The sequence below is a fragment of the Sphaeramia orbicularis genome, chromosome 12, assembly GCF_902148855.1.
Source record: "Sphaeramia orbicularis chromosome 12, fSphaOr1.1, whole genome shotgun sequence".
Taxonomy (NCBI): domain Eukaryota; kingdom Metazoa; phylum Chordata; class Actinopteri; order Kurtiformes; family Apogonidae; genus Sphaeramia; species Sphaeramia orbicularis.
The window spans coordinates 10,219,708-10,245,023 of record NC_043968.1 but is presented as its reverse complement, the minus strand read 5'-3'; the positions used below and the strand labels follow the sequence as shown (position 1 = coordinate 10,245,023).

Genomic DNA, 25,316 nt, shown 5'->3' with positions numbered 1-25,316 from the left:
CAAAACCAACGACAGCACTGAAAATATACCATTAGTGAGTAACCCTGAAGGTGATAATGTGAATAAAACACAGACCTGGCTGGTGAGGCAGAGCGGCTGCGGGTCTGCTGCAGCTGTTCACTTGTGTTTCTGCAAAGTGTCCTCTCACTGTCATGTTCCACATTCAGGTGACTGGTTTTATCCTTCATCACTTTGCTGTCTCCATCTTTCTTCTCCCTCAGCTGCCCAGCTCTGTAGCCCCTCTCTAGGCTGTGGTCTTCCCTCTGTGCCCCTTCTGAGTCCCTGATCATTGAGGGATCAGAGGTGTTGGCGACAAAATCACTGGATTGAGAGTTTCTTCGCAGAAGACTTTGCATTTGGAGGATGAGTTTTGTCTGGATTTCCAGCTGGACCTTAAGCTCTCTGACTTGTGTCTGAAGCTGGAGAGGGTCTTCTGAAACACCATAGTCCTCATAAACCTGCAGGCTTTTCAGACTGACCTGGAAAAAGATAACAAAACAGTGCACAGTTGTTTTTTCATAAGTGCACTATGGAGGATTTGTATGCGTTTCTGTAAAGTCTATATTTGGGTCTGTTTTGTGCTGGAAACTGGATGTTTACTGCCACTATGTTTATGTCTAAGCTAAAAATGGTCTTAGCTGCCTACATCAATGATAACAGCCATCATACATTAATTTTTATGTTGCAGTTTCAGATTAAATTTTTTTGTTGTGTTTTTCACTGCCTTTTTGTTCTCCTATACCACTGCTAAATAGCATATAAATACAGTCAACAGGTCTGGCTCCCAGGAAATACAGATACTAAAATAAATATTATGTGAGCACACCAACAGGCACAAACTAGAATCTAATAAACCTGTAAGGAAAGTGCAATAAAATGTAATCTGGTTGAATATCATCAGTGTTTACCTTTGCTGAACTGAGAGCTGGTGAAGTAGGGTACGGGGTGCTGGAAGTTGAGTAAAGGTTTTCAGTAGAGGAGAAGGTGGCCTCCTGTTTCAACAAAGATGGCAAACTAGATGCACTGCAGCTGGGATTCACACCAACCTCCAGATCTGGAAATGACATAACCACCGTCAAAAAGGAAAGACAAAACTTGTCATATAGTTGCTGAAATATAGCCAACTGGAACAGAAGAAAAAAAACAATCTAAAGTGAAAGGTTATTGAGTGCTGGTAAGTCATTCCCATTCTCCAGAGTAAACACATGCAAGAATTTGTCAATGAAGAGTTTTGATAGCCCACTCGAAATGCAAAGTGCCAAGAGGTTCCAGGTTAAAACCAGAAGAGAGATTGTGTGGTTATTGTGAAAACATCACTCAAGATATAAGACAGTGTTACAGTTCTTTGTTCACTCCTCATGCAGATAGAGACAGTCTATCCAGTTTAAGATTAGTTCCCACTCAGCAGACAGACATGCAAAAGTCTGTCTGGAAGCCGTCTACCTGTGCTACTGCTCTCTTCCCTATCGTTCTCACTCTTGCCACTGGTTTCGTAACCCAGGTCCTGCAAATCCACCTGCACGCCTTTGTCATCTTGCTCCAGAGCTGGTATTGGAGGCAATATAAGTTGGATTAAGAAGAAATTATTTTGATTTTGGCTCTTTCTTCTTGACCATTAGCATCACATCTCAAATCTGTCTGTGCATAATTACTTATAAATTTGAAATATTCATGAACACAACAGCAACAATTTTAGTATTTTCTCTCTTACCTTTCCGTGCAGCTCCAGGAGAGGGCGTCTTGGTAATAATAGATTGTGCAGTGGCTAGTTTTTCCTCCAGGCTTTTGCAGGCTTTCTTCTTCTCCCTCAGTGCCTTATGGAGAGTCTCCAACTGGCTCTGAACACTCGGTGGTAATCCCATGGCATCCTGCCCTGACCTGTGGGCCTCAGACTCCTCTCTGGGACTCTTCTCCACTTGTACAGAAGCCTGGAGTTCAGAGATCTTCTGAGAAAGGCTGGCGAAGACTTTATAGAGGATACACAGGTTGTGATGGAGCTCCTGGTGAAGCTGACCCTTCATGTTAGCTGCAGCAATGGACTGACTGCTGTTGGATTTAGTGGTTGGCTGGGGGGCTTCTGTAAGGCCTACTAGTTTCTCCCTTTCTTGCAATGCTCTCTGTAGCTGGTCTAAACACATCTGCAGGTCAGCGTTATTTGGTGATGATCTACCAGAAGTCAAGGGGCTAGTATTTGTACAGTGTGTTGTCAAAGAGGCGACAGCAGAATCTACTGCATTAAGGCAGCTCATTAGAACTTTGATAACTTCCTGATTTGAGGTGGCATTATCATTTATGTCCTGCTCTTTTGAGTCTTTCTTTTTAAGTGATTCTGCTCCTACCTGCTCTGAGGGGTCACTATCCTGGCCAGCACTGGCACTTCCATAGCCAACTTTTGCCGCATCTGCAGCTCGCTGTTTCTCCTGCAGCTCTGCATCCATTCTACTCTGGTTCCAAAATGCCCCTGCATGCTCCTGCAGCTCACACCTTGAACCAGAGACACCCTGTCTCTCAGAAGAGTTATTCATTTGCAAGGCTGTTTCTATCTTAACGCATAGATCATTCGTTTCTGGATTCTGTTCTTGGCTGTCAGAGGAGATGAAAGCTTTTTCTGCCATGCTTAGAAGATCTATAAGCTGGTTGTTAAACTTTTCTTTATCCTGTAAGGCTTTCTGTAACTCCAAGCACCTGCTGTGAAGGGCAGCATCTGAACTCCTAGAACCAGAACGTGTATGCAAACCAGGGTGAGAACCGAGTCCACTCTGACTGTCCAAACTGCAAGCAGTCAGATAAGCAATGGTGGACTCAGCTGCTTGTAAGGCCTCCAAGTACTGGCGATTAAGTCGTTCCTTTTCTTGAAGCTGAGCATGGAGCTCTTCCCAGTCCGCTAGCTGCTCACTTAGCTTGTTGATGAGAGCCTCCTTCTCCTGGCACTCCTGGTGAAGCAGCTCTAGCTGAGTGAAAAGAGCCGAGTCAGGCTGGGTGTGATCCAGTGTTGGTCTGGCTTCAGAGTCTTTGTCTGACTCTGCTGATCTTCGGCTATGGTGAGCATATCTGAGCGTGGAAGAGGGGGAGGTGCTGTACTGGTGTGATGACATGGAGTCTGTGTCGACAAGCAACTGCTGATCACACCCATTGACATCCTCCACATCAGTCTTCAGGTCAGAGCTCACAGGCTGCCTGCTGCTGCCAGACTCCACTCTCAGCCTCATGGGGACAGGGAGGCGAGATTTGACAGCAGCCTACAAGTCAAACACAGAATAGATATTGAAAACAATGACAAGAACAGTTCAAACATGAGGTAGTGTAGTTCTACAGCACTGAAAAAATTAGGAAACCACTTGATAATTTTAACAGACTACCGATTTTACTATTTATAGGTATGAATTTGTGTAAAATAAAAGAAAACAGCCATGTGAATAAAGGCTTTTTTTTACTACTTGTCATGAGTGACCTTTAAATCTTATTTCTTTTTAAATATTTTGCGTTTAGGAGTTTATCTTTTTTGTTCATAAAAATATTGTCATTTAGAGCTTGTATTTGGACAAACTAGCCCAGCTTTTCAACAGAAAAACACTTAAAACACATTACAAATGTATTTGACAGGCTAACACTGATTTTAAATCACAGTGTTCATACTCGGTATGCTCTTGGGTACTTTATGCCACTCCTACAAATCCTGACTAAACTGCAGAAGTTTTCAGTAGGACTGGAAATTTGAAGTGGTGTCTTAATTTTTCCCAGAGCTGTAATTCTATCAAATCTAAAGCTCACCCCATGCCTGGTGACCCATTGCTTGGCAGTATTGCTGTATGATGGGCCTTTCTCTTGTGGACTGTCCATCTTCTCAGTGCTGCCAGTTAGCTCTGTGGTGACAGCTCGCTCCTGTTCTGAGATGTCATTAGATTTCCTTTCTTTCTTTTCATTTGACAGCTCGATGACCTTAGACTGACTTTTTGCCTCTGCCTGCAGTGTTTCCATGCTCTTTCTTAACTCAGCCTGTCCATCACTGCTCTCCCCTGAAGCATCCATGCTCTCCCTTTCTTTCGACTCAGATGACGTGTGTTCTTTCAGGAGACCGCGCAGCTTCACATTTTCTAATTTAAGTCGGAGCAGCTCCTCTCTGCAAAAAAGGAAACTGGATCAGTTTGTGATTAATGCAACTGAGCATTAAGGTCATACAAGAAAAAGAAGCATGTTTGCCATACTGTTTCAGAAAAGCAGCATTTGTCTGACTCACTTTAGGTGTGACACTGATGAAGCCCCACAGTCAGCCAACAGGGATGTAAGTGCTGCTTCATGTCTGTTCCTGTCTCTTGAATCCTTTTGTCTCGAGTCAACACCAGACTGAGTGTCGTCTCTAATCTGGCCATGACCAGTGTCAGTACTCTCATGATGCAACAGGTTTCCAGACACCATCTAAAAAGGGAGATTGTTTAGAAATGTGGTTTTATTTTAAGCACAGGGATTCTCCATAAGGTGATAAACCTTATTTTCAACATGCCCTACCTGTCCCAGTTCCTCAGAAGTCTGGGTCTCTTTATCGTGCCGCTGTCTGTTGCTTCGAGCTCTTGGCTGCATTTCTTGCATGTTCTCTAGCTGCTAGAGTAATGGGATGGGAGGCGAGTGTGACACACATGGCTCGGTAAAAGAAAATTTAATGAGGAAACAGAATCCATAAAACACTGCACAGCAACAGCAGAATGGCATGATGTGTCTAATGTGGCATGGTGAAGAGAGACCATTTCATGGGACACAAAAAAAAAAAAAAACAGGGACTGATTAGGAAAGGTGAAGGATAGAAAAGAGGGAATTCCATACTACAGACAGGAAACACTTGTTAGAGTACCACAGAGTTAAGTTGCTATGACTACGTAACAGTACAAGCTAGAGCAGAGGAGAGGACATAGGTTTACAGGTTCAGAGGTTAGAAAAGAGCTAATAAAGGCGGATGTTAGACAATGATTTAGACATGATTCAGAATAATTCCTAAATGTAGACATACTTTACACAATTATTACAGGAAAAGGATTTGAGTGTTGGAGCGTCACATTTGGAAAAGAATTTCACCATAGATTCAAGCGTGACATCTTTGCAGCTATGTTTTGAGACTTCACCTGCTTCCAATGGCTACTGTTGCTCAGGTCTCGCTCTTCTTTACCAGGATCTTCATGGTCTGACTTCTCCAGCAGGGTCATTCGGCTCTGCAGCTCGTTGTTCAGAGTCTGCAGTCTGCTGACAAAGTCCTGCAGCTCCAACACCTAAGATTAAGAAAGCTAACTTTTATCCACTCCCAAGCAACTTTTCCAGCTTTACATTATTTTGTCACACCCTGTCATGTTTACCTTCTGCTTGAGCTCCTGTGCAGACAACTGAGACAAGCTATCATCCTGCCACTCTCCCACACAGATACTCATGTAAGATGTCTGATCACCAATGAAACTCAAAGTCTCACCTGAAACAGAAAAAAAAAAAAAAACAATGGAGAAAATACATTGCAAGCTGGGTTTCCAATGCATCTTTTTAAAAAAAAAAGTGCTGGATTACACTGAAGTGGATATTTGGAGTATTTTTCACCACTTACTATCATTTGCTCCACCAACACCTCCCCCACGGTTCTGGATGGCTCCTAATCGAGCCTGCAGCGAGGCATTCCAACGTTGAGCATCTTCAAGCTGATTTCTCATGCTCTCCAACTCTTTAGGATCAATTAGGTCCATACCTGAACAGACGTACAACAAAGACGGTTACATATGGATATATGTATGCATTTACTACGAATTTACAGTACAAAGAAAGCATGTTTCTATTTAGACAACAATACTGTGCAAGTTGACATATCACTAATTGATTCACAGTGTTTCAGATGCCATGTTATTTACAATCCTGTAAGACTGTACATACTGACTTTTACATTTATTTTATACATATGGTGTACATATTCTTATAGTGTGTTTTACATTTTATCTTAGTATTTAAGTTTGCACCTTTTCATTAATTAATAATTTCATTTTGTGTCCACATAATGACAATAGACATTCTTAAATCTAAACATTGTGTAACAAAAATACAGCATGTTACCATATTTATCCATTCTGGGATGATACTGTGTTTAAAATTAGAATCTGGTTGATAAATAAAGCCAACATGTTATTTCTGATGAAAGCAAATTCAATCACACAAAACCTATCATTAATACAACCACACAGATAAATGTCAAACACTGCTATCAGTGTACTGACATTTGCCAGGGTGAGTAAGGCCAATATCAGCCAAGACAGATGTTCAACTGATGTGTCTATGCATCCCTTAGATGAAGTAAACACATACATTTGGGAAATAGTTGTGCATAATTTGCAGATGGGTGAAATGCAATTTATGAGTAACTTTCAACTAAAAACTGGTACATGGGGAAAAACAATACATAAGTTGCCTCTGCTTATGTTTCTAAAATATAAAAATTTATATTCAATATTTATTCAATTCCAATTCACACAATCACTCAAGTGTAGCTGTGTGCACTTTCTGTGAAATTTAGAACAAAGGGTCGCAATGTCTTATGCTGAGATCTGTAGCTCCTGAAAGAAAATTTACTAGTACCATAAACATATATTTTGTCTCCATGTCACACTCACATATAGGTACATATTATTCAACACTGTATCTATGTTAGGTTGTTTACATAACCAAGCCATTAACTGAACAATGTAATCAGAAAGCAGTAATAAGCTGCCTCTATCATGTATTTCGTGTGCATGTGAGCCATGGGGCTGCTGCTTCCACATGACCTATTTATACACCTGGCTCTCTTTAGACAAGGGCAGAGGATCAGCACACTTATGTACACACAGGCGAGCACACAAATGCATGCAGACACCGAAGCAAGTTGGCTTAGACATGTACTTGAGTGTACAGTGACACCTTTAATCAGTCTTAAGGCCGTACCTTCATGTCACTTCACCAGAGGCATTAATGCGCTAAATTACATTAACTACATGATGTCACAGGATAATAAACTTGCGACCTTTTTGGATTTAACCCTATTTCAGAGCAGCTATTCTGCAATACTCTTCTCAGAGATACTGTATGTAATTTCTCCATTACATTAATACCTTTGTCATAAGTGGTTATTTAATAACACACTCATGAGATTAATTAATGTGACAGATGGGGAGATGCGGTGAAAAGACAAGCAAATGTTTTAATGGGACAGACAAAATAAGCAGAGAGAGAGTGAGAGACAGAAACAGGCTAAACATCAGCCTTTATTCACTATTTTTTAATGAATGACAGACAGGCTTTGAGACAGTATGGACAAGTGTAAGAGAATGACATTGACAGAGTGACAAAAAAATTAACTGCAATGTTAGTGCAGACAGTAACATGCAAGTGAGCAGGTGATGAGATGAAGGGTGAAGAAAACAAGATGAACAGAAAGAAGGATAAAATGAGGGGTCACTGGTCCAGGTGCAACGTACAGTGAAAGAAACGGTGATGACAACGAACACATTTGACAAAAGGTAGACAGGTGTGTTTGTGTCTGTTCCCATAAGGCTAGTCACTATAGAGATACTTCCTCCTGAGCTACAGTTCCCCTATGCTGTTTCTCTTTATTTATTCAGTCCCTAACCTCATCTACAACCAAGTGTGTTTGCACTGCACCTTCTCTGAGTTTGGCTCTGTGTATCTCTCTCTCCAGGTCATCCCTTAGTTCTTCGTTCGTCTTGATGCTGTCTTCTAACTGCTGCCTAAGAAGCTGAACAGCTGTCAGCTCTAGCTGCAGAGCATGGAGACGCTGGGCACTGGAAACCACAAACACATACATGCAGATTAAAGAAAAATTATAGAGCTTTCATTTTCACACCTTTATGGTAATTGTTCTTCAATGCAGTGATCATTTTTCCTACCTGTCCTGCTCCTTTACAGTCCTGACCAGGCTGGAGTAAAGCTGCTGTTCTGCTTTCAGAGCTTTGTTGAGAGCATCATGCTCCTGTTGTAAAGCTATGAGGCTGGGCAAAGCCTTAGGGAAGAGGAAAAAACATGTTAAATATGAAATAATTAAGTTTTGTTTCCTTGATTTTCATTCAAGGAGAAAAAAATGTAGTACTTCTTGCTGGCAGTCTCCACCAATCATGGTGTGCTCTCTTTGTGGCAGCCCAGGAAGAGACCTCTCTATCCCGCTACTAATGACCTGATCCAGCGTATGTTCAACCCGACTGTCCCCTCTCTGACCAAGACGCTGGTGGAGAGTCTGTTCAGACACAGTCAAAAGAGACTTAGAATTCTGGAAAAGGGGCTGCTGAGTTCAAATGGTCCTTATCCAAATCCTGAAGGTGGTTCATTTATTGACAGAAGTTTGACTCAATGAATAGAGGAACACTCACATTGATAATCTCATCCTTGGTTTTCAGAGTGGCAGTCAGGGACTCAGTATTCGCTGTTTGACCTTCAATTCGACCCTCCAGCTCAGATATCTGTGACTGTAGTTCTGCTAATGAAATCTGGAAATCAAGAAAAAAAAAAAGACAAAACCCTTGTTAATAACAGCTTCAAGCTGTGTGTGTGTGTGTGTGTGTGTGTGTGTGTGTGTGTACACATAGAAAAAATATGACATGACTTACTGACCTTGAGTTCATTCTCCCTTTTCAGTGCTTTGTTTAGTGCTTCGGTTTTCTGTGCCAACTCCTTCTTCAGGACAACAACAGCTTTCTTTGAAGTTGGAATATTCTCCACACTGCCCTCACTGTTCCTCCTGGACAGTTCACCTTCAAGACAAACAGAAAAGGAATCAACACATGTAAAACTACCAAGCAACACAACAGTGTAGCTCTTTTGTAGCTCTCCCGTCTGTACTATTTGACATATTGCAATTCTATTTCTAATGTAAACATGTATATAGCCTTTATAGTGTTATTCCTTTCTACTATTATTATTTGTATTGTATTGTTTGTTTTTTGCACTGCCTTATGCATGCACATTTTCTTGCACTTTATCCTGTTGCTGCCTCGACCAGTGAATTTCCCCGTTGTGGGATCAATAAAGTTTCATCTAATCTAATATATATAGTTACAGAAGCCTCTCACTGAATAGTTAGTCTTACCTTCCTTCTCATCCAGCTTCTCCTGCATGAGCTGGATAGTTTGTCTAAGCTCCAGCACACGATCTGGCTCATCCTTTTGCCTCATCTCAGCCAGAAACTGGTCTCTTTCCTGGCCACGCTGAAGAAGTTTCTACAAAATTATACAAAAGTTGCTCAAATTAGCTTGACCAGGTAGAAATTTTTTAAAAATATGTTCAGACGTATTCTACATAAATTATGTGAAGTAGGTTTTACAAAATCCAACAAGATATCTGATCAAGAAGGTATAAGTGTTTTAGTTAAACTCCTTAATGTTTTTGACTTCCTTGTGCCAAGCCTCTGCACATTTTACAGCTGAATGACAGTGTTTTGTCCCACAGGATCTTACGTTGATGAGACGGTCCTTTTCGGCAAGGAGGGCTCTAAGCTCTGCTGTCTCTAAATAACCCTCCTGGGCTGCAGTGGAGCTTTGCTTCTCAGCAGTGACAAGCTGCTGTTGCCTGTCAGACAGTTGTTTCCTCAGCTCCTGAATCTCCTGAGTACGCTCAGCCAACATGCGGTTATAGTGATCTGCAGACTCCTGGGAGACAAAAGAAATGAAGTAATGAGTTTAAGTGATGTTTATCCAGACTGTTTTTATAAATGGTTTTTGTACATCTGTCCACGTAGGTACAATACAAACTTAATTCCTCTAAAAATATTCTGAAAATGTTTTGAATTTAAGTAACTTTAATTTAAAATGACACAGAGGCTCATTTTAAGAGATCGCTCCCTACATTTCCATTCATCTTTTTCCTTTGTTTTTTGTTTCACACATGAAATCACTGAAACCACTTTTGAATCAATAATTAAATTAAGTTCTGACCTTGAGGAGTTGGTCCTTGCTGCTTATTGTAGCCAGCAGTCCCTCCACAGCACTCTCATTGTCTGCAACCAGCCTTTCCCTGGCCTTTACCGCCTCAGCTAACATAGCCTCTGTGACCTTTAACCTCTGGCCCATCTGCTCAGCAAGATCACGCGCATGAGTCTGTGACTGGCTCAGCATTGAGTCAGTTATTTCCTATAAACAGATGTGGAAGATGTCAAGCAAAAAACATAAAACACCAGGGCAAAAAGTGCTTGTAAATGTAAACAGAAAAGAAAAGACGGTGAACTTAAATGAATACAAGGCAGAGGTGAACTTTTTCAATTCACCTGCATATCTTTTGTCTTGCCCTCCAGTGACAGTTGGAGCTGGCTGATGATAGAGTCCTTCTCCCTCAGTGATCTGTTCAGGTTATCTTCTACATCTTGTTTGGATCTTTGAAGGTTCTTCAGTGTATTTGCAAGATGCTGCAACTCCACATCCTTCTCCTTGATCAGACTATCAAAACTCTAGAATAAGAGAAATAACACATTCAACTGTAAGTAAATATTAACTTTCCCAGAACAACTTTGTCATATAGTCTCGGCTCAGTCTAATTTAGATCAGATACATATGTTTAACACAGTTGTAGCTACTTACATTAATAGTTTCCTCATTGTGAGAGAGTAAATTATTGAGTCTTTCCAAGTCTCTTTCCTTCTCCCGGAGAGACAGCTGTAGCTGGTGTATCTCATTGTCCTTCTCTTCAATGGCTGCAAACTTTTCATCTAATGCTTGCTGTGAGAGAAAAATTTAGAAAGTCAGAGTGAATCAATGTTATATTTATGAAAAGATTTCACACAGATGTTAAAGAAATACACACCTCCAAAGCTTTCTCCTTTTCTTTCAGTCTTTGCCTGAGCTTGGAAAGCACACTATCATTTCCTCCTGGGCTTTTGCTTTGCTCAAAGTCTCTGATCATGTTTATGTACTCCTGATGAATGTACAGGAAAGACATTGCAAAAACACAAATTAACACCATAACAGGCCTCATCTTTCCTGTCTTGATCTTTTAGAATATGTTTTTTATTGTGTTACCTGTAGCTGCTGCTCTTTATCAGCCAGAGTGGATGTGAGCCGCTGGATGGTGACCTCATGAGACTGTACTTTTCTTTTGGTTTGTTCCAGCAGTTCCTGGTACTGCTCCTCAAGGGCACTCTCTTTGTCCTTGATCTCTCCATTCAGCTTTTTCAGCTGATTGTTTAGATCCTGGAGGCAGAGATCAAAATGATAATCCTGCTACACAAAGTGTGGTTCATGTGTATAAATAGTGACAAGCCACAAAATAAAATAAATCATATGTCCCTAAAATTCTTTGACAAAGACGTCCATCATCGTACATTCAGGGCTTTGTCTCCTTTCTTCTTCTGCTGTTGGAGGTCCTCCAGTTCGACCTCTAGCTGGTCTTTCGCTTGCTGAAGGTCAGCCAGCTCCTGCTCCTTCCTGTCTAAAGCACGTTGGAGCTTTTGGGACTCAAGCACCTTGGAGTTGTGTTCACCCTGAAGTTGGGCCAGTTCTGCTTGCTTTTCCATTAATAGGTTTTGGTGCTCCTCTGCACCCTGAGAGAGATTCACAAGAAATTCCAGAGACTGTAATGATTATGTCATAAAGTAAACTGCTGTAAAAGTACAGTTACCTTGAGCAATGAATTGTCATTTCACATCATATATAGGTATAGTCACTGGTTGATAAAATTTGAGCAACCAAATTTTAATGATGCAAAATCCAACCTGGCAATGGGGTAAAAGATTACTCACCTGGTATTTCTGCAGTTGGGCTTTATGTGCTGCCTCTCTTGCCTTGGCCAGTGCTTCATCCCTGTCCTCAATCTCATGGCACAGCTCTGCAATCTAAGTATGGCCAAGAAAGCAAAACAAGTTGATGTTAGAGTATTTCATAATACAAAATGGCAAGAAAAAAACAGGGGAAATAAATTCAGATATCTAAACCTCACCTCTTTGTCTTTTTCTTTGAGGACCTGAGTGAGCCCTTGGATCGTTTTGTCTCGCTTAAGTGCATTTTTCTTCTCAGAGCTCAGTTCACTTTCCATTTCCTCCAACTTCCCAGACAGGGTCTATTCACATAAAGTAATACTGACTCCTCTGAATACAATTCAAAACACTGTAAAATAGTAGACTGTCATGTCTGTGTATACCTTGCTGTGAGTCTGAGTATCCTCCAGTGTTTTTGTCAGGGTGTCATTGGTACTTCTTGCCTGTCTTAGATCTTCATTCAGTTGCTTATTGACAGACTCCAGCCGGTTAACCTCAATCTTCTTCTCAGTGAAGTCAGAAATTATAAAGAAAACAACAAAAAACAGAAGAGAATATGCATTAACATCAAAAGTTGTTAATCATCACAATTCACCAGCCTGACAGCGGTCTGTCTAGATGTGACTGGGTACAGGACTACCTCCACTTTGACAGGTGTGTATTCATCATCAAATTCCTCTGTAAGGTCATGTAGCGCTTTCCACTCTGTTTCTTTGTGACTGCCTTTGGTGCTAGGATTACGGTGAACAGCATTTGACCTCTTCAAGACAGGGATACGGCAACCAGCAGGGGCAGAGATGTGCCTTCTAGAGATGCAGCACAAAATCTGGACTAAGTCAGCGATCAAAGAGGGCTGACCTGCAGAGCGTTGTAGTGCTCTGGCCTGAGCTTTCCCGACTGTGTCATCAGTAGAATTTTGTCTGGCAATCACCTTGGGTTCTCTGAGTTTTAGTTTGGATGGAGGGTCAAGAGGAGAATCTGAACCAAAGTCTCGATTAAGACACTGCAACGATGTGGAGCGACCGTGGAACCCATATCTATTCAGTGTGCCTTTACGCTGGACCAGATCTAGGTACATGCTCTGTGAGCGGTGGCGTGTGCCTCGGAGACCAGAAGTCTTCAGAGACCCTTCGAGTCCTGCTGATCCACTCACTGATCCAAACCTCAGGCAAGAGCGCCCTGGGAATGACCCTTTACTAGCAATCCTATCCAGACTCACACATCTTCTCATTCGATTCCCTGTGTGAGCACTCTCCCTGTACTGCTGGCCTTCAGAGGCTAGGTGATATACAGCCTCAAAGTCAGGACTGACCACACCAGCAGAACTCAGTGGAGTTTTAGATCTACTACTTTCTCCATCCCTCTTGCCCAGGCTTGGGTTGTTTTTGTTGTAGACATGGATGATGCACTGGATCAGGTGTTCTTTCTCTGCCTGTAGTTTCTGAATACGTGCATTGTGTTCATCCTGTGTTTGGCTGATGTCAACATCACACTGCACCACCTTCTCCAGCTGGAACACACATTTCCCACAAAGAAACTCTCCACGACCATCACGGGTCACCTCCCTCCCCAACACATGGGACAGTATGACTTGTAGTTTCCTTTTTGCTGATGAGCTAAAGATCCAGCGACACTGGCTTCCCACCAGACGAACGCCACATATACGACATGGGTCCTTCATAGCACATCTGATCTTCAGAGTCCAGAGTCACCCAATTAAAAAAAGTCCAAAAAGCCTGTCGGTGACACACAAACTGCTCCTTATGGTCATCAGCCAACCAGCCATAGAACAACCATCATTTTCTCTCACTGATGCAGTGAGAGAAGCACAGAAGAGAATGACTGAGTGCAGAGCAGTATAAGCTCTAAGCCTTTGATAATCCCTGCTCCCGCCTCTATTCCACCCCCCTACATTCAATCAGATCAAATCCTCTGGGACTGATGCAGTGATCTGTGTTATGCCCGGTGCCAAACAATCTCTAGAAAACCTCCTCACTGATGGCCTAGTAAGGACATCACACATGAAGGTCAGTCCCATAGAGGTGTCTCTACACCGCAATGATGGCGAAGGCCATACCTGCCACCGCAGAACCCATCTAGCCTGGCAGTATATCTGAAGATCAGCTTTAAGATTAGAGAAGGTGTTTTCTGCCAGTCATTGCAGTCAAACATTCCATTACACCTGCAGTCCGCATAGGTAACTCAAGGCTTGCTCTGTTCTTGGTTGTTGCCTTTGCTTTCACACACAGTGATAAAGTACACTCATTTACATCGCCGCCTCTCAGCCATTGAAAGATTACATTGTTTTTGCTTTTAATAAACAACGGACGTAAATAACTATCAGAGGAACTGTCTCCAGACAGCACAGTAATCCAGACTTAACACCACAGCCTGAGTACAGGCAGCCAGGTCAAATGAGGAATCACAGACTCAGCCAAACTAACACCACTTATCGACTGTGACTGAAAGTCAACAAGATAGTGCTTTCACCAGACATCTGCATCAATGTTTTAATGACCACATTTGTACTCAGTTCTAATAAATGAAACGTGCACTTAATTTTCGTTTAAAGTTTTAGTGTCAGGCTGTTTCTTAAATGGTACTTAATTATGAGAGCACATTGGGGGGTGCACAGGCGACATTGTTGCAGGGTGTTTGGAACCACAAAGCTGAGAGGGGTGCATCAATGACCCCCTCGGACAGACCCACTGGCTTACGGATTGAGGTCTGTCGTATAATAGTATGGGAGGCATATCTCCAACCTGATACCTGGGTAACCTGCTAATAAGTGCATCACTAGTGAGGGGGGCTTTATCAACAGAACACACTGCATCAGGGCCACCTCACTTTCACTTTTATTTTGGAAAGGGAAACAGGAGACTGTTGCTGTAGAGTGGATCATTGGTGCATGCAGTCGTATGTATCTATATCATGCTGCTTGCTTAGAGTACCAATTAGGTGAAATTTGATAATCTTCCATGCCACACCTGATGATTTCTCACGGCACACTTAGGTACCGCAGCTCAGTGGTTAGGAAACACTACTCGAGCAGATTCCTCTGCATGACCAAGAATTATCAAACCACATAACAGGCACTTCAACAAACAGATACACATTTGTTTCCTGTTTTTTTTTTTTCCTACTAAAATGGTTTAAAATTTGTTTTACACAGCACTTGTATAGTACTGATTCTGATCAAGGCTTTTCAATCGATCTAAGAAGGTGATCCAAATAAGAGTCATATATGACTAGAAGTCAACACTGTTGCATTTGTTTCCTCTCCTACTTTATGATGCTGCATTCCACATGTGTGAAAGATAGACGATTGAGAGACAGAAATGAGTAAGAAATGTAAAGCAGATGGAGAAAGTCACCAAGCACACAAGAACATCTTTCCAGATGTTTAGAGACAATACCCAAAAACTAACCTGATGGTCTTCTGGTGCTTTGTCCCTCTCTCTATGTAGCTCATGTCTTAGTGCCTGGAAGTCAGACAGGAAAACAACAAAAAGGGTGAATTTTGCAACCATTCCAGTAGTAAGTAGGTTCTATATTCAGTATATCGGATCACATCTGATAGTCATACCTCGAGTTCCTGATCTTTCTTAGCAATGAGATCAGACAACTGTTTAATACCATCGGCTGATGGTGTGTGTGTTTGTTCCGCATTGTTCTTCTGATGCAGAGCTGCTTCTTGATTCTTTATATTAATCTTGAGCTGCTCGATGATACTGGTATATGCAAAAAAACAAATACATAAATGAACACACTTAGTACTTAATCATTAAAACATCCATGCACACTCTGTGTTCATTTGTTGTGTCCCTACTTGTCTTTGTCCTGCAGAGCCTGCTGCAGGTCATGGACTGGACTTGGACCAGGGACTGAAGTGAAGGTGCCACTTGGACCTAAGGCTTGAAGCTGCTTCTCCATGTTAATACTTTTAACCTTCTCCTGCTCAGCGATGGCTGCCATTTTTTCAATCTCATCTTCTGCTGTTCGAAGAGACTGACAGAGGAAAAAGGTGGGTTAATCTGACCTGGCCTTGGAAAAGTTTACTATTTTACAGCAAAAACTTGCTTCACCTAATTAATTCAAACTAATCTGTGGAGCGTCTCATTTTAAATTGTGACTCACCTGTTCTAGATCAGCTATCCTCTTGTTGAATGCATCTCGAAGTGCATCCATCTCTCTCTGAGCTTGTTCTCTCACACGCTGAGGTTCTCCTGAATCTCGGCCAGCGAGACTCTCCAGTGCTTTCCTGAGATTAACAGGGACGGTTGTTTTGTTTTTTGTTATAAACATTTTCATCTCTGAGCAAGGGTAATGTTGCCTGAATTTTGAGTACAGAACTTCTTTAATGTAGAGAATGATACTTACGATGCAGACACAAGTAGTTCCTGCTTTTCTGCCAGGTCTCTCTTCATAGACTCCAACTCAACCTTCAGCTCTATGTTCTATAAACAGACAAGATTTTATCATTTATGGCACAAAATCCACAGAAACACTGACACAACATTGGGCTGGGCAATATATTAAATTAACTTGATTAATCAAGGTTTTGTTTTCTGAAAATCATGAAAGATACCCAAATAGCAAAATTGACTTTACTGATGTGGAAAACTTTCTTCAACAAGAATTCAAAATGCAATCTTTAGCTTCTATATAAATCATGAATGTGCTTCTCCAGTCACACATGGCAATTACTTTTGGTATAGAAGCACCTTAATCAAGATTCAACTTCACATAGCCTAAAAACTATCATAAAATAGCAATAAAACTGGAAAAAAAAAAAAAAGATCAAATTTTGTGTCCATATTCTGACCCAAATCACCGATCTCTATCACAAATAGTAAAAAAAACAAAAAAAACCCCCAAAAAAAACAGTTCACTCTTGTTGTTAATCTCACTAAATGAATTGATTTTCATGTTTATTTTACAATGTGTACATTACAATTAGGTTTCACATGAGATCCCATTTCTCAAGGTTAATAGAATGAAGCTGTTTTAATGAGACTAGCGGATTCCTATGTGCTTAGATGTTACTTTATAAAAGGAAACAACAATGAAGAGACAAAAGCCTATTCTTAGTGTGCTATGATTTGAACAAAGCCCAGCTGTTGTCCACACTGCAGTTGTGAAATCATTTATTGTTGGTAGGAAACACTGAGTTGCAAGTAACGTAAGCATTGACATGCCAAAGCATACAAATTAATGCTCATTGTGGAAACATAAAACAAATATCACACCGTTTTGAATATGTCCTCAGTGGAGTCGTCACATTTCTGCTGCATGCGCTCCTCCATGAAGTAAATGCGCAACTTCAGGTTAAAGTTCTCTTTCTTCAGGGCTGTGATTTGCTGTAGACAGATGTAAAATAGCAGAAAACACACTTATACACACTATTTAATAACATATAATTGCAAGGAATGATGCATAAAATAATCATTATCCAGCATTAAAGGAGTGATATTTTGCTTTTTTAAATGGAATTATGCATTTTAAAACATTTCCCTGTGGTCTACATAAACTATAAATGCTATGCTTGGGTCTGAATTCTTCATTAATTTAACTCCATAGGCCCTTCGTCAACCCTATTTCTGAAAAATGACACCAGAAAGGTCGTTTTGAGCACCGGCCCTTTAAATGCAAATGAGCCTACTTCATACCTCATCCCCTCCTGTTCAGCCACTTGTGTTTGTTAATACAACCAACAGCTGAACATTTGAGGTAATCTGCTCGAAGTTTGGACATATTTTCAGTATGGACTACAACCACTGCTGCTGACAAACAATTATATCGTACTCTGAGAAATGTTCATCGGATGTTTTGACCTTATATGTGCAAATGTCGTGATGTAACTAGTTATAAAATGAAACAAATTAAGAAGGAATTGAAACAGGTTGTAGAAACCCACAAAACTTTTGCCAGAAATAAAATATAGATACTTTGCAGCACCTGGAGGGTTCAAATTCAAACGTTTTGAACTATTAGGGACCCCAAATACACAAATAAATGAACTAATGACAAATAGAAGTGGGTTTAGCGAAATATGACCCCTTTAACACAGAAACAGCCTCAATTGCTTCTTGCTACTGTGGCTGTATGGAATCCCAAATCGCCGCAGTAGCAAGAAGCAATTGAAAACATTTCTGTATTGTTGCTGCTACAGCCATACAGTGGCTGTGTGGAATCCCGAAAAAACCTGAGTGACAGTTTCATTTAGGTTTTGTTTTGCTATGTAAACAAATGGACTGTTTGTGGTGGAGTACTCTTTGAAGTTCTTCACCGTGAGGGGAGTGATTCAGGTGCGTAATCACACAAAGACTAACGAATTTGTGATACTTAGGCTATCACTTGGGTTTTACAGATTTGATGAAAAATTGGTGACGAACGTCATACACACCTTTAAATCTATGTATTTTACTGAGATTACTTGATAAATAAAGGTGTAGCAAAAGAAACAATTTTAGAATAACAGAAGTTAAGCACTTAGTCCTTCATAAAAAGAGGTATGACGTTTGCATGGCTGTTTAAGGTCAGTATGTTTATTGTTGAAATGAAGGGGGGGCCTTATGTGGTGGTGTGTATGTGTGTGAAGTAGACTGTGCATCATTGTGCTCCAGGCTCTGAGCAGCATACATCTGGTAATGGGGGTTGGGTAGACAGTCAAGAGGAGGAGGTAAAAGTCTGGACCACTCTGTAAACCTCTAATCATGCAGCCGGTCAGCCAGCACAAGCCAAAAATCTCAGCATGCATTCCAATGAAAGGCTGAAATATAGGCATCAGCCCACCTCAGTCCTCCTCCTACACACACTTGATCACTAAATCTCCATAAATGGTCAGCCTGGCTTGGTTTTACTCAGACTGAGGATCAAGTTTAATAAAATCTTGAAAACCTTTTTTGTTGTGGTGGTGTAATGTTGAGCACTCAAAGTAATGTTGGACTGAGGAGTTGTATCTATTTATAGTTGACATCTGCAGAAAATGAAAAATTTGAAGTGTCTAATCTGCAAAGTAAGCTGGATAAAATTATTATAACTGGCCTCAGTTTATCTATTTGACAGTGTGTATGATGTAACTGCAAGTCCTATTGTCAAAACAGCAATGGCTCAAACCACTCACGTTTTCATAGTCCTTCATGGTCAGAGCTTTGATCGGAGACATTTTATCAGGGAAGGATGGAGCTGTAAAACAACAAGAAAGGAGCACATTTTAGCTGTGTTCCAAGCTTCAACAACCTCTCTTGTCTTCAAATACAACTCTGCTTTACAAAATATTCTCAGCGTGTTTATTTCAGAGACAGAAAGAGAAAGTAGACATGTTTATCACTGCAAAAGAATCAGAGGTGAGATAGCTTCTGGAGCGCTGCCCTGTTCAAACCAGCTGAAGGCAGCCCACAGCTGATCATGTAACATGCAATACGTCAACAACACATTTCACAACACTAGCGTCTCGTTCATAACTTGTCAGCTTTACAGGAAAGGGGGATCATTCATCGTCTGTACACTATCAGCTGCTTGTTTATGTGCATTTCTACAGCGGGCTAAATTCTGCTTTGTAGCTTCCTGTGCATTTTAGGTCTCCAGACTAAACTTAAAGGTAGATCTGTACAGATGGTATTCATTACCTTAACTCATTACTGCCTCCTGGCACTGGTGTCTAACAACACTACTGAGGAAAAGGGAAGTGACACACCAACCAGACATCAAGTGAGGCTTTGTAACATGAAGAGACCACAGAGTTGAATCCATTTCTATTACTTCAACAACCTGTTATTTTCCTAAATTGTAGCATAATAATCTTTTGTTATAATTTGTGCAGGCACTAGTATCACATCAAGTTATTCAGCTGTAATATGCAGACTTTTAGTCTTTTGATATGTTTCTAATGCTGGACATAAGTAGTGCATGAAATTTGTGAAGTAATACTGAACATGTCTTTCTGATATCTCATGTAGGGCTGAGCAAGATACTGACAGCATAAGCCTAACTGTTTATTGCTTTGTGAAAATTGTGAAAAATGCCTATATCACAAAATCAGATTTAGTTTTTAGTTTTAGTTTTTATCTCTTGCACAATGATTCAAAATGCCATGTTTGTTATTTATCATGAATGTTTTTGAAGCAATTTTAATTTCTTACCAATTAATGCACACTGACTGCCTTGCTAGTGGTGTTTCTTTATTATTGATGTATTTTATTCTACTTGTATACAATATACATTTTAAATTTTTAAAAAATTAAATAAATAAATCAAGTTTTGCCTTGACTTTATGTTGACAAAAAACCAACATGTAGGTTTTCACTGGCGCTGCCTCGCCACAATTAATGCTATTTGGTTGTCAGTGTTTACATCTGCACATGACTGAATCCACATGGAAAACAATATTCTGATAAATCTGAGTCTTACACTCTTTATTTTCCTGATGTAATTTTGTTGGCAAATAGTAACAGCTTGCCAGTGTATTTGAAATGGGATTAACTAATTAACATCATCCAACCGATTCCTCATCACAGCTTTGGAGACAACTGTAGGAGGTCACAGCAACGATTCAACAGCAGTGTTAATTAATACACAAGGGAGACACAACCTTACCATCGAATAAAAGAGAGAGAGATAAAATAAAAGCTTTTGCATTACCTGTCATGCTGTCTGTGGAATACTCTCCAGCATCTATGGAGTCTGGCAATCTGCAACTGGAGACAAAAGTGATTTGTCAGAGATGCAGCTGAAGGAAAGACAAATATTTGCAGAAGAGATCACAGTTACATTCAGCAACAACAGCCAGCAAAGACAATTTACATTTTTATGAGAGGTAATCTAAGCTCCGTTTCTATTGAAGCTTAGCAAAGCTCACTGTGCACACATACACTGATTATTATGAAAAACATAAAAGCGTGATGTTTATGCATTACTCACGCTGGCCAGTTCCACTGAGCCCTAAGGACGCTCCATAAATAGCTTAAGAATGACTCTCTGCTTCATTTACATCCACTCTGGCAGAGCCTTTTCTCAGTGTGTGTGTCAGAGAGAGAGAGGGGGAGAGCATGTGCCAGTGGCAGCCTAGCTCTCATGTACAGACAAACAGGAGGGGAGAGAAAACCAGTGGAGAAGGCTTTCATTGGTAGACAAACGTACCACTGTGGCTCAGTCAACGGAGCATCACACAGTGATGGGGCCGTGGCATTACTCAGAGCCACGGTACAATGAATGTGCCAAACATCAGCAACACACATCTGTCCCCCGATGACACTTAGGGAACCATTTAGAGACACATCTACATGTAGCACGACTGCTTACATCTGAATCCACATATTTCCACAAAGGAAATTCTTGCATAAACAAAATATGAACTAAGGGTCAAGCTCATGTCGCTGGTTCAACCCCTGACCCAAGGATCTAATTATATACCATCCAGCGTTGAACAACTTCCGTCCCTCACTCTGGAAGCACAGTAGCTGAGCTGCCTCTGTAGTATCATACCTCTGCAAATATCAAGGCTTCTTACATAATATGTTCATGTACCATGCATGTGTAGAGCTGCATGATGAGACAATTTTTCAAGTAGCTGTAAAAAATAAAATTCATTGCCATCAGTTCTGATAATTTATCTTTTTTCATCTTTATTTAAACATAAAGCCTTAATATTTCTGATTCCATGCTGTTAAATTTTAATATTTTCTTATTTCTTTCTTACACTCTGACAGTGTACTTGGGTTGTGAGCCAAACAAATATTTAAGGATGTAACTTTGGGCTTCAGGGAATACTAATTGACATTTTCAGAATTTTCCTCACATTTTACACACCAACACTCAAAAATAAAATTCAAGGAATTAATCAACCAAGAAAATAATCATCAACTGTAGCTCTAATGGTGTATTTATTGTAAGTATAACTGATATATGGTATATAAGTTCATATGACAGATTCTACATCTTATTTACATCTTGCTGTGAAGAAAAAACAAAACATAGTGACATATCACAACTGTTTAATTATTTCATTTAATCTAAAGGGTTTGCAATTTAAGAATAGAAAAGGAAACATATTTGTCCAGTTACATTCCTTTTCCAGGTTTTATGAGATGGTGAAAGCTTTGAGTGTCCCTGCTAAGAATACACCTTATTTATAGCTTCCACAGTGCCAGCCTGCAACAATAAACCATCATGACATTGCTCTTCTCCAACTTCATCTAGCCTTGACTCTCAGAAACAAACAAAAAGGTGCAGCCAATCACAGTGCAGCACAGCAACCAGGGAATGAAATTCAATTCTTGCAAAGCCTACTCAGCATTGATAGATTACTTCATCATTTGCTGAGTGGAAGAATACAAAATCATTGGTCATTTCAAGATGATGCAAAGATGCAAGTTAATCCTGAATGTATCACTCAAAGAAGTAAATTCTTAAATATACAGGCACTCATACATCTACGTAAAAGGTCTTGCAGTGTACTGTGCATAAATGTGACTAGCAGTAACACAGCTCTCCTCCACAATAAAATTGAAGGTCAGTTAAAATGTGTTGACAATCTTTGCATCACTGAGGTTTCACATGCCAAACAGCCATTTCCTGTGTAAATGGAAAGGAAGCACTTTACAGCAGTACCCATGATAAGAGTAAAAGCTCTGAACATTACAACCCAACATACAGTTTTCTGCAAGTAAACATTTCAAAGGGAAAAAAAAATCAGACAACACTGTCTGTGTCGGTGTTAATGGCAGTTTTGTTACAGAGCTGATGCAGTTACTACTCCTGGAACACCCAGCAGAAACAATACATGAGCCAGTAAACAGTGACTTCCCCTTTTTCACTTTGTTCAGCTGCCAGTCGCAATAATGAAGACAACCACAACAAAACTACACAAATAAAGCCAGTAGAAGGACGAAAATACATATTTTTAAAACTGAAACTGTTATCTGAATCAGGTTTCATGTCGAATAAGTAATGCACACCAGACGTATCATCTGACGTCTTAGATTACTGAGGCACGCTCACCACCTGGATGACCGCTTTAACACAGGACACAGCTGGGGTTATGTCATGTAAAAGCAAAGCTACTACAGAGGCACTAAGGTGGACATAGGCATTCCCTATGTAGCTTTTAACGTAGGAGAAAAGGTTGCAAACCTGATATATCCAGCAAAATGTCTCCAGCAGTAGTAGCACTACAGGTAGAACAAGAAATAATAATGCACGGGTTCACATACCAGTCACAATTCTCATGTCATGACGATCACGCGGGAAAAAGGAAAAAAAAAACCCAAACATATATAACATGTTGACTCCAGATTTAGAACAAACGCGGGGAAGATGTCGCTGCTTCAGCCTGAAACCCGCTGAAAACTAGCAATGATAATTTCCGCTTTCTTCCACTCTGAATGACAGGTCAACAAGCCTCAGTGATATCACAGCGACATCCAATGAGCTGATCATGATTTATAACGGAGATTTAATAAGACACACGTCTGTACCTGGATGACAGGATGTGTGTGGTGAGGCTTCAACAACACGATGTCTGAGGTGCAGTAAAGTGGTTCACGTTAGTTTTAGTTCTGTCTGTTCTTTGTGAAGCTCACAACAGACAACTAGCTTATACAGCTGGAAGGTGGCTACATTTAGTTTTTTGAAGTGCTTGTGCTGAAGAACAGATTTAACCAGCCACCGCTAGCTACATGACAACAGTGTTTCTCTAAGTTATTGCACTGCATACACAACAACCAATCAACCTGGAATATAGACATTATCTATGCCATTACATTCCCCTGAAATCATATCTCTGCTTATTTTAAAGATACCTTTAGCATCTCAAAAACGTGGGCACAAATGATACCGACATGCCATCCAATGATGCCCAACTAAGTACCTAGTGCTAACAATAACCATAGGCGTAATTTATTTAGGCACCGTCCTGGCGTTTACAAAAGTCAAAAGCAATAGTGTAAGTGTTTAATTACTACTTCTACAACTGACGAGAATCGTGTCAGACATTAAATAAATTAGTCTTATTGTTTTCTAGTAATAGCAGTTGCTCATACAATGGTAACTAGTTACAGCTATCGGATTAGTAGCTTAGCTAGCTGTAACATTATGGTCGTACATGCTACTGTTAGCTCGCTAGCTAGCTATCGCTGGTAGATTTACCTTCCGTTGATGTCAACGGGGAGCGTCTGGTCGTCCCCCACGACGGAATCCATAATAAAGGCTTTTTTTATTTCGTGTTCTTGCAAGAACAATACGACATTTTATCGACTAGTCTGAGTGTAAACTTCGAAAAGCGGGACGGAATTCAAAATAGTCCAGGCTACCGCCATCATGATATGGTAAACGTCACCATTGTGCACGTTGGAAGTTGCTGCTGCCTTCAAGTGTTGTAGGACATATTTAATTTAAGAATGTAAACAAGTGAATGGAAGCCATTTAGATACATAGATACACACGTTATGTGCTAATGAGGTATAATAACAACAAATATATCTCTTTTAGAATTGATTTATTTCGGTTCCTTTCCAAATATGTTTCAAAAGTGTATGTTACAATTGTATGTGTAGGATTTGCCGAGTATTGATAAATGCAGCACAAAACTGGGTGGATGCAGGGACGAAGCGATTGGCCGAAAGAAAACATTAGGGAGGTTCACAAATACTCAAAAAGGACAACAGACAGGTCACACAGTATACAGAAACCTGAAACACTGACAGCAGCGGGTAGGTACACACACCACTGATGTCTGCCGTTACTAAACAACTCTGGCTATAGCTGGTGTTGACGATCAGATGTGGAAGATATTATTCCTAAAGTTGATCATCCTCATCAAACAGTGGCAAAAGACACGTGAAAACAGATTTTCCCACCCACCAAAAACTATGGTAATAAGACAAATAGGGTTTATACACAGTACTTAAGTTAATTTCAGGTTTTCACATGAAAATAACAACTTCCGAAATGTTGCATTCAAGGATCTCACCCTCCAGAAGCATCCCAAGTAAATAGCATCCTTGAGTGTATGTGGTGAGTTATCATGGGTGTGGTGCAGCATAATTAACATGTGCTTACGTAGGGATATGGTCAAAAGTGTGAAATTCTTGAGTAATGACTACTGTCTGGTTGTTTTATCACAATTTAACTAAGGTCATGAAAAGGAAGGCACACCTCCAACTTCCTTTGCCTTAATCTGGACGTCAATAGCGACATCAAGTGGTGAAAGTGTTAATTGCAGTTACAGACATTTTATGTGACAGGAAAGAGGCCTCTTCTTTTATTGAATTTTTTTAGGTATAAAACTGTAGTACTGTGGCACTTCACCAACCCTGCATTTGCATGATGTTTAATATAATACCCTATAGACTATTTTATCTCCTCAGATAACACTTTGCAGACAGCTGTTGTGTGTTTATCAGCCTTTTTAGGTGCACATTCACACATTCACAATCCGTAAAGATGAATATTGGACAGATGCTCACCTACAAGTTTCTATTTACGCTTTCCACTATCCTTTCTCCATAACTGGTTTAACGGGTGGTTACCTCTCACAAAGCAGCCCCCATCTCAACCCCCTCCC

The 25,316-nt window shown here is 40.5% G+C and overlaps 1 protein-coding gene across 6 annotated transcripts in view; it reads right to left on the bottom strand.

Moving 5' to 3' along the window:
- cdk5rap2 (CDK5 regulatory subunit associated protein 2) overlaps positions 1–24,084 on the bottom strand; it is a 41,426-nt gene extending 17,342 nt beyond the window's left edge. The window contains exons 1-36 of one of the 6 annotated variants that reach the window (XM_030149802.1): positions 23,900–24,079; positions 22,886–22,923; positions 20,396–20,451; positions 18,879–18,940; positions 17,002–17,112; positions 16,133–16,209; positions 15,890–16,013; positions 15,582–15,760; positions 15,339–15,483; positions 15,181–15,234; positions 12,136–12,255; positions 11,935–12,054; positions 11,738–11,830; positions 11,321–11,539; positions 11,019–11,189; positions 10,804–10,914; positions 10,581–10,718; positions 10,271–10,450; positions 9,942–10,136; positions 9,465–9,656; positions 9,098–9,227; positions 8,623–8,762; positions 8,382–8,498; positions 8,105–8,248; positions 7,905–8,017; positions 7,660–7,799; positions 5,580–5,719; positions 5,343–5,453; positions 5,115–5,258; positions 4,507–4,599; positions 4,238–4,416; positions 3,772–4,120; positions 1,712–3,239; positions 1,444–1,545; positions 909–1,054; positions 76–479 (exon numbers count right to left, since the gene is read on the bottom strand). In XM_030149802.1, coding sequence (XP_030005662.1) covers positions 76–479; positions 909–1,054; positions 1,444–1,545; positions 1,712–3,239; positions 3,772–4,120; positions 4,238–4,416; positions 4,507–4,599; positions 5,115–5,258; positions 5,343–5,453; positions 5,580–5,719; positions 7,660–7,799; positions 7,905–8,017; positions 8,105–8,248; positions 8,382–8,498; positions 8,623–8,762; positions 9,098–9,227; positions 9,465–9,656; positions 9,942–10,136; positions 10,271–10,450; positions 10,581–10,718; positions 10,804–10,914; positions 11,019–11,189; positions 11,321–11,539; positions 11,738–11,830; positions 11,935–12,054; positions 12,136–12,255; positions 15,181–15,234; positions 15,339–15,483; positions 15,582–15,760; positions 15,890–16,013; positions 16,133–16,209; positions 17,002–17,112; positions 18,879–18,940; positions 20,396–20,402 — 6,278 coding nt within the window. In that variant the 5' untranslated portion in view covers positions 20,403–20,451; positions 22,886–22,923; positions 23,900–24,079. Of the gene's footprint in view, positions 1–75; positions 480–908; positions 1,055–1,443; positions 1,546–1,711; positions 3,240–3,771; positions 4,121–4,237; positions 4,417–4,506; positions 4,600–5,114; positions 5,259–5,342; positions 5,454–5,579; positions 5,720–7,659; positions 7,800–7,904; positions 8,018–8,104; positions 8,249–8,381; positions 8,499–8,622; positions 8,763–9,097; positions 9,228–9,464; positions 9,657–9,941; positions 10,137–10,270; positions 10,451–10,580; positions 10,719–10,803; positions 10,915–11,018; positions 11,190–11,320; positions 11,540–11,737; positions 11,831–11,934; positions 12,055–12,135; positions 12,256–12,392; positions 13,595–15,180; positions 15,235–15,338; positions 15,484–15,581; positions 15,761–15,889; positions 16,014–16,132; positions 16,210–17,001; positions 17,113–18,878; positions 18,941–20,395; positions 20,452–20,674; positions 20,746–22,885; positions 22,924–23,899 lie in introns of those variants that run through there. The other 5 variants (XM_030149803.1, XM_030149801.1, XM_030149800.1 and 2 more) reach the window with 5 other exon arrangements.
- Between the last annotated feature and the right edge of the window lie 1,232 nt (positions 24,085–25,316).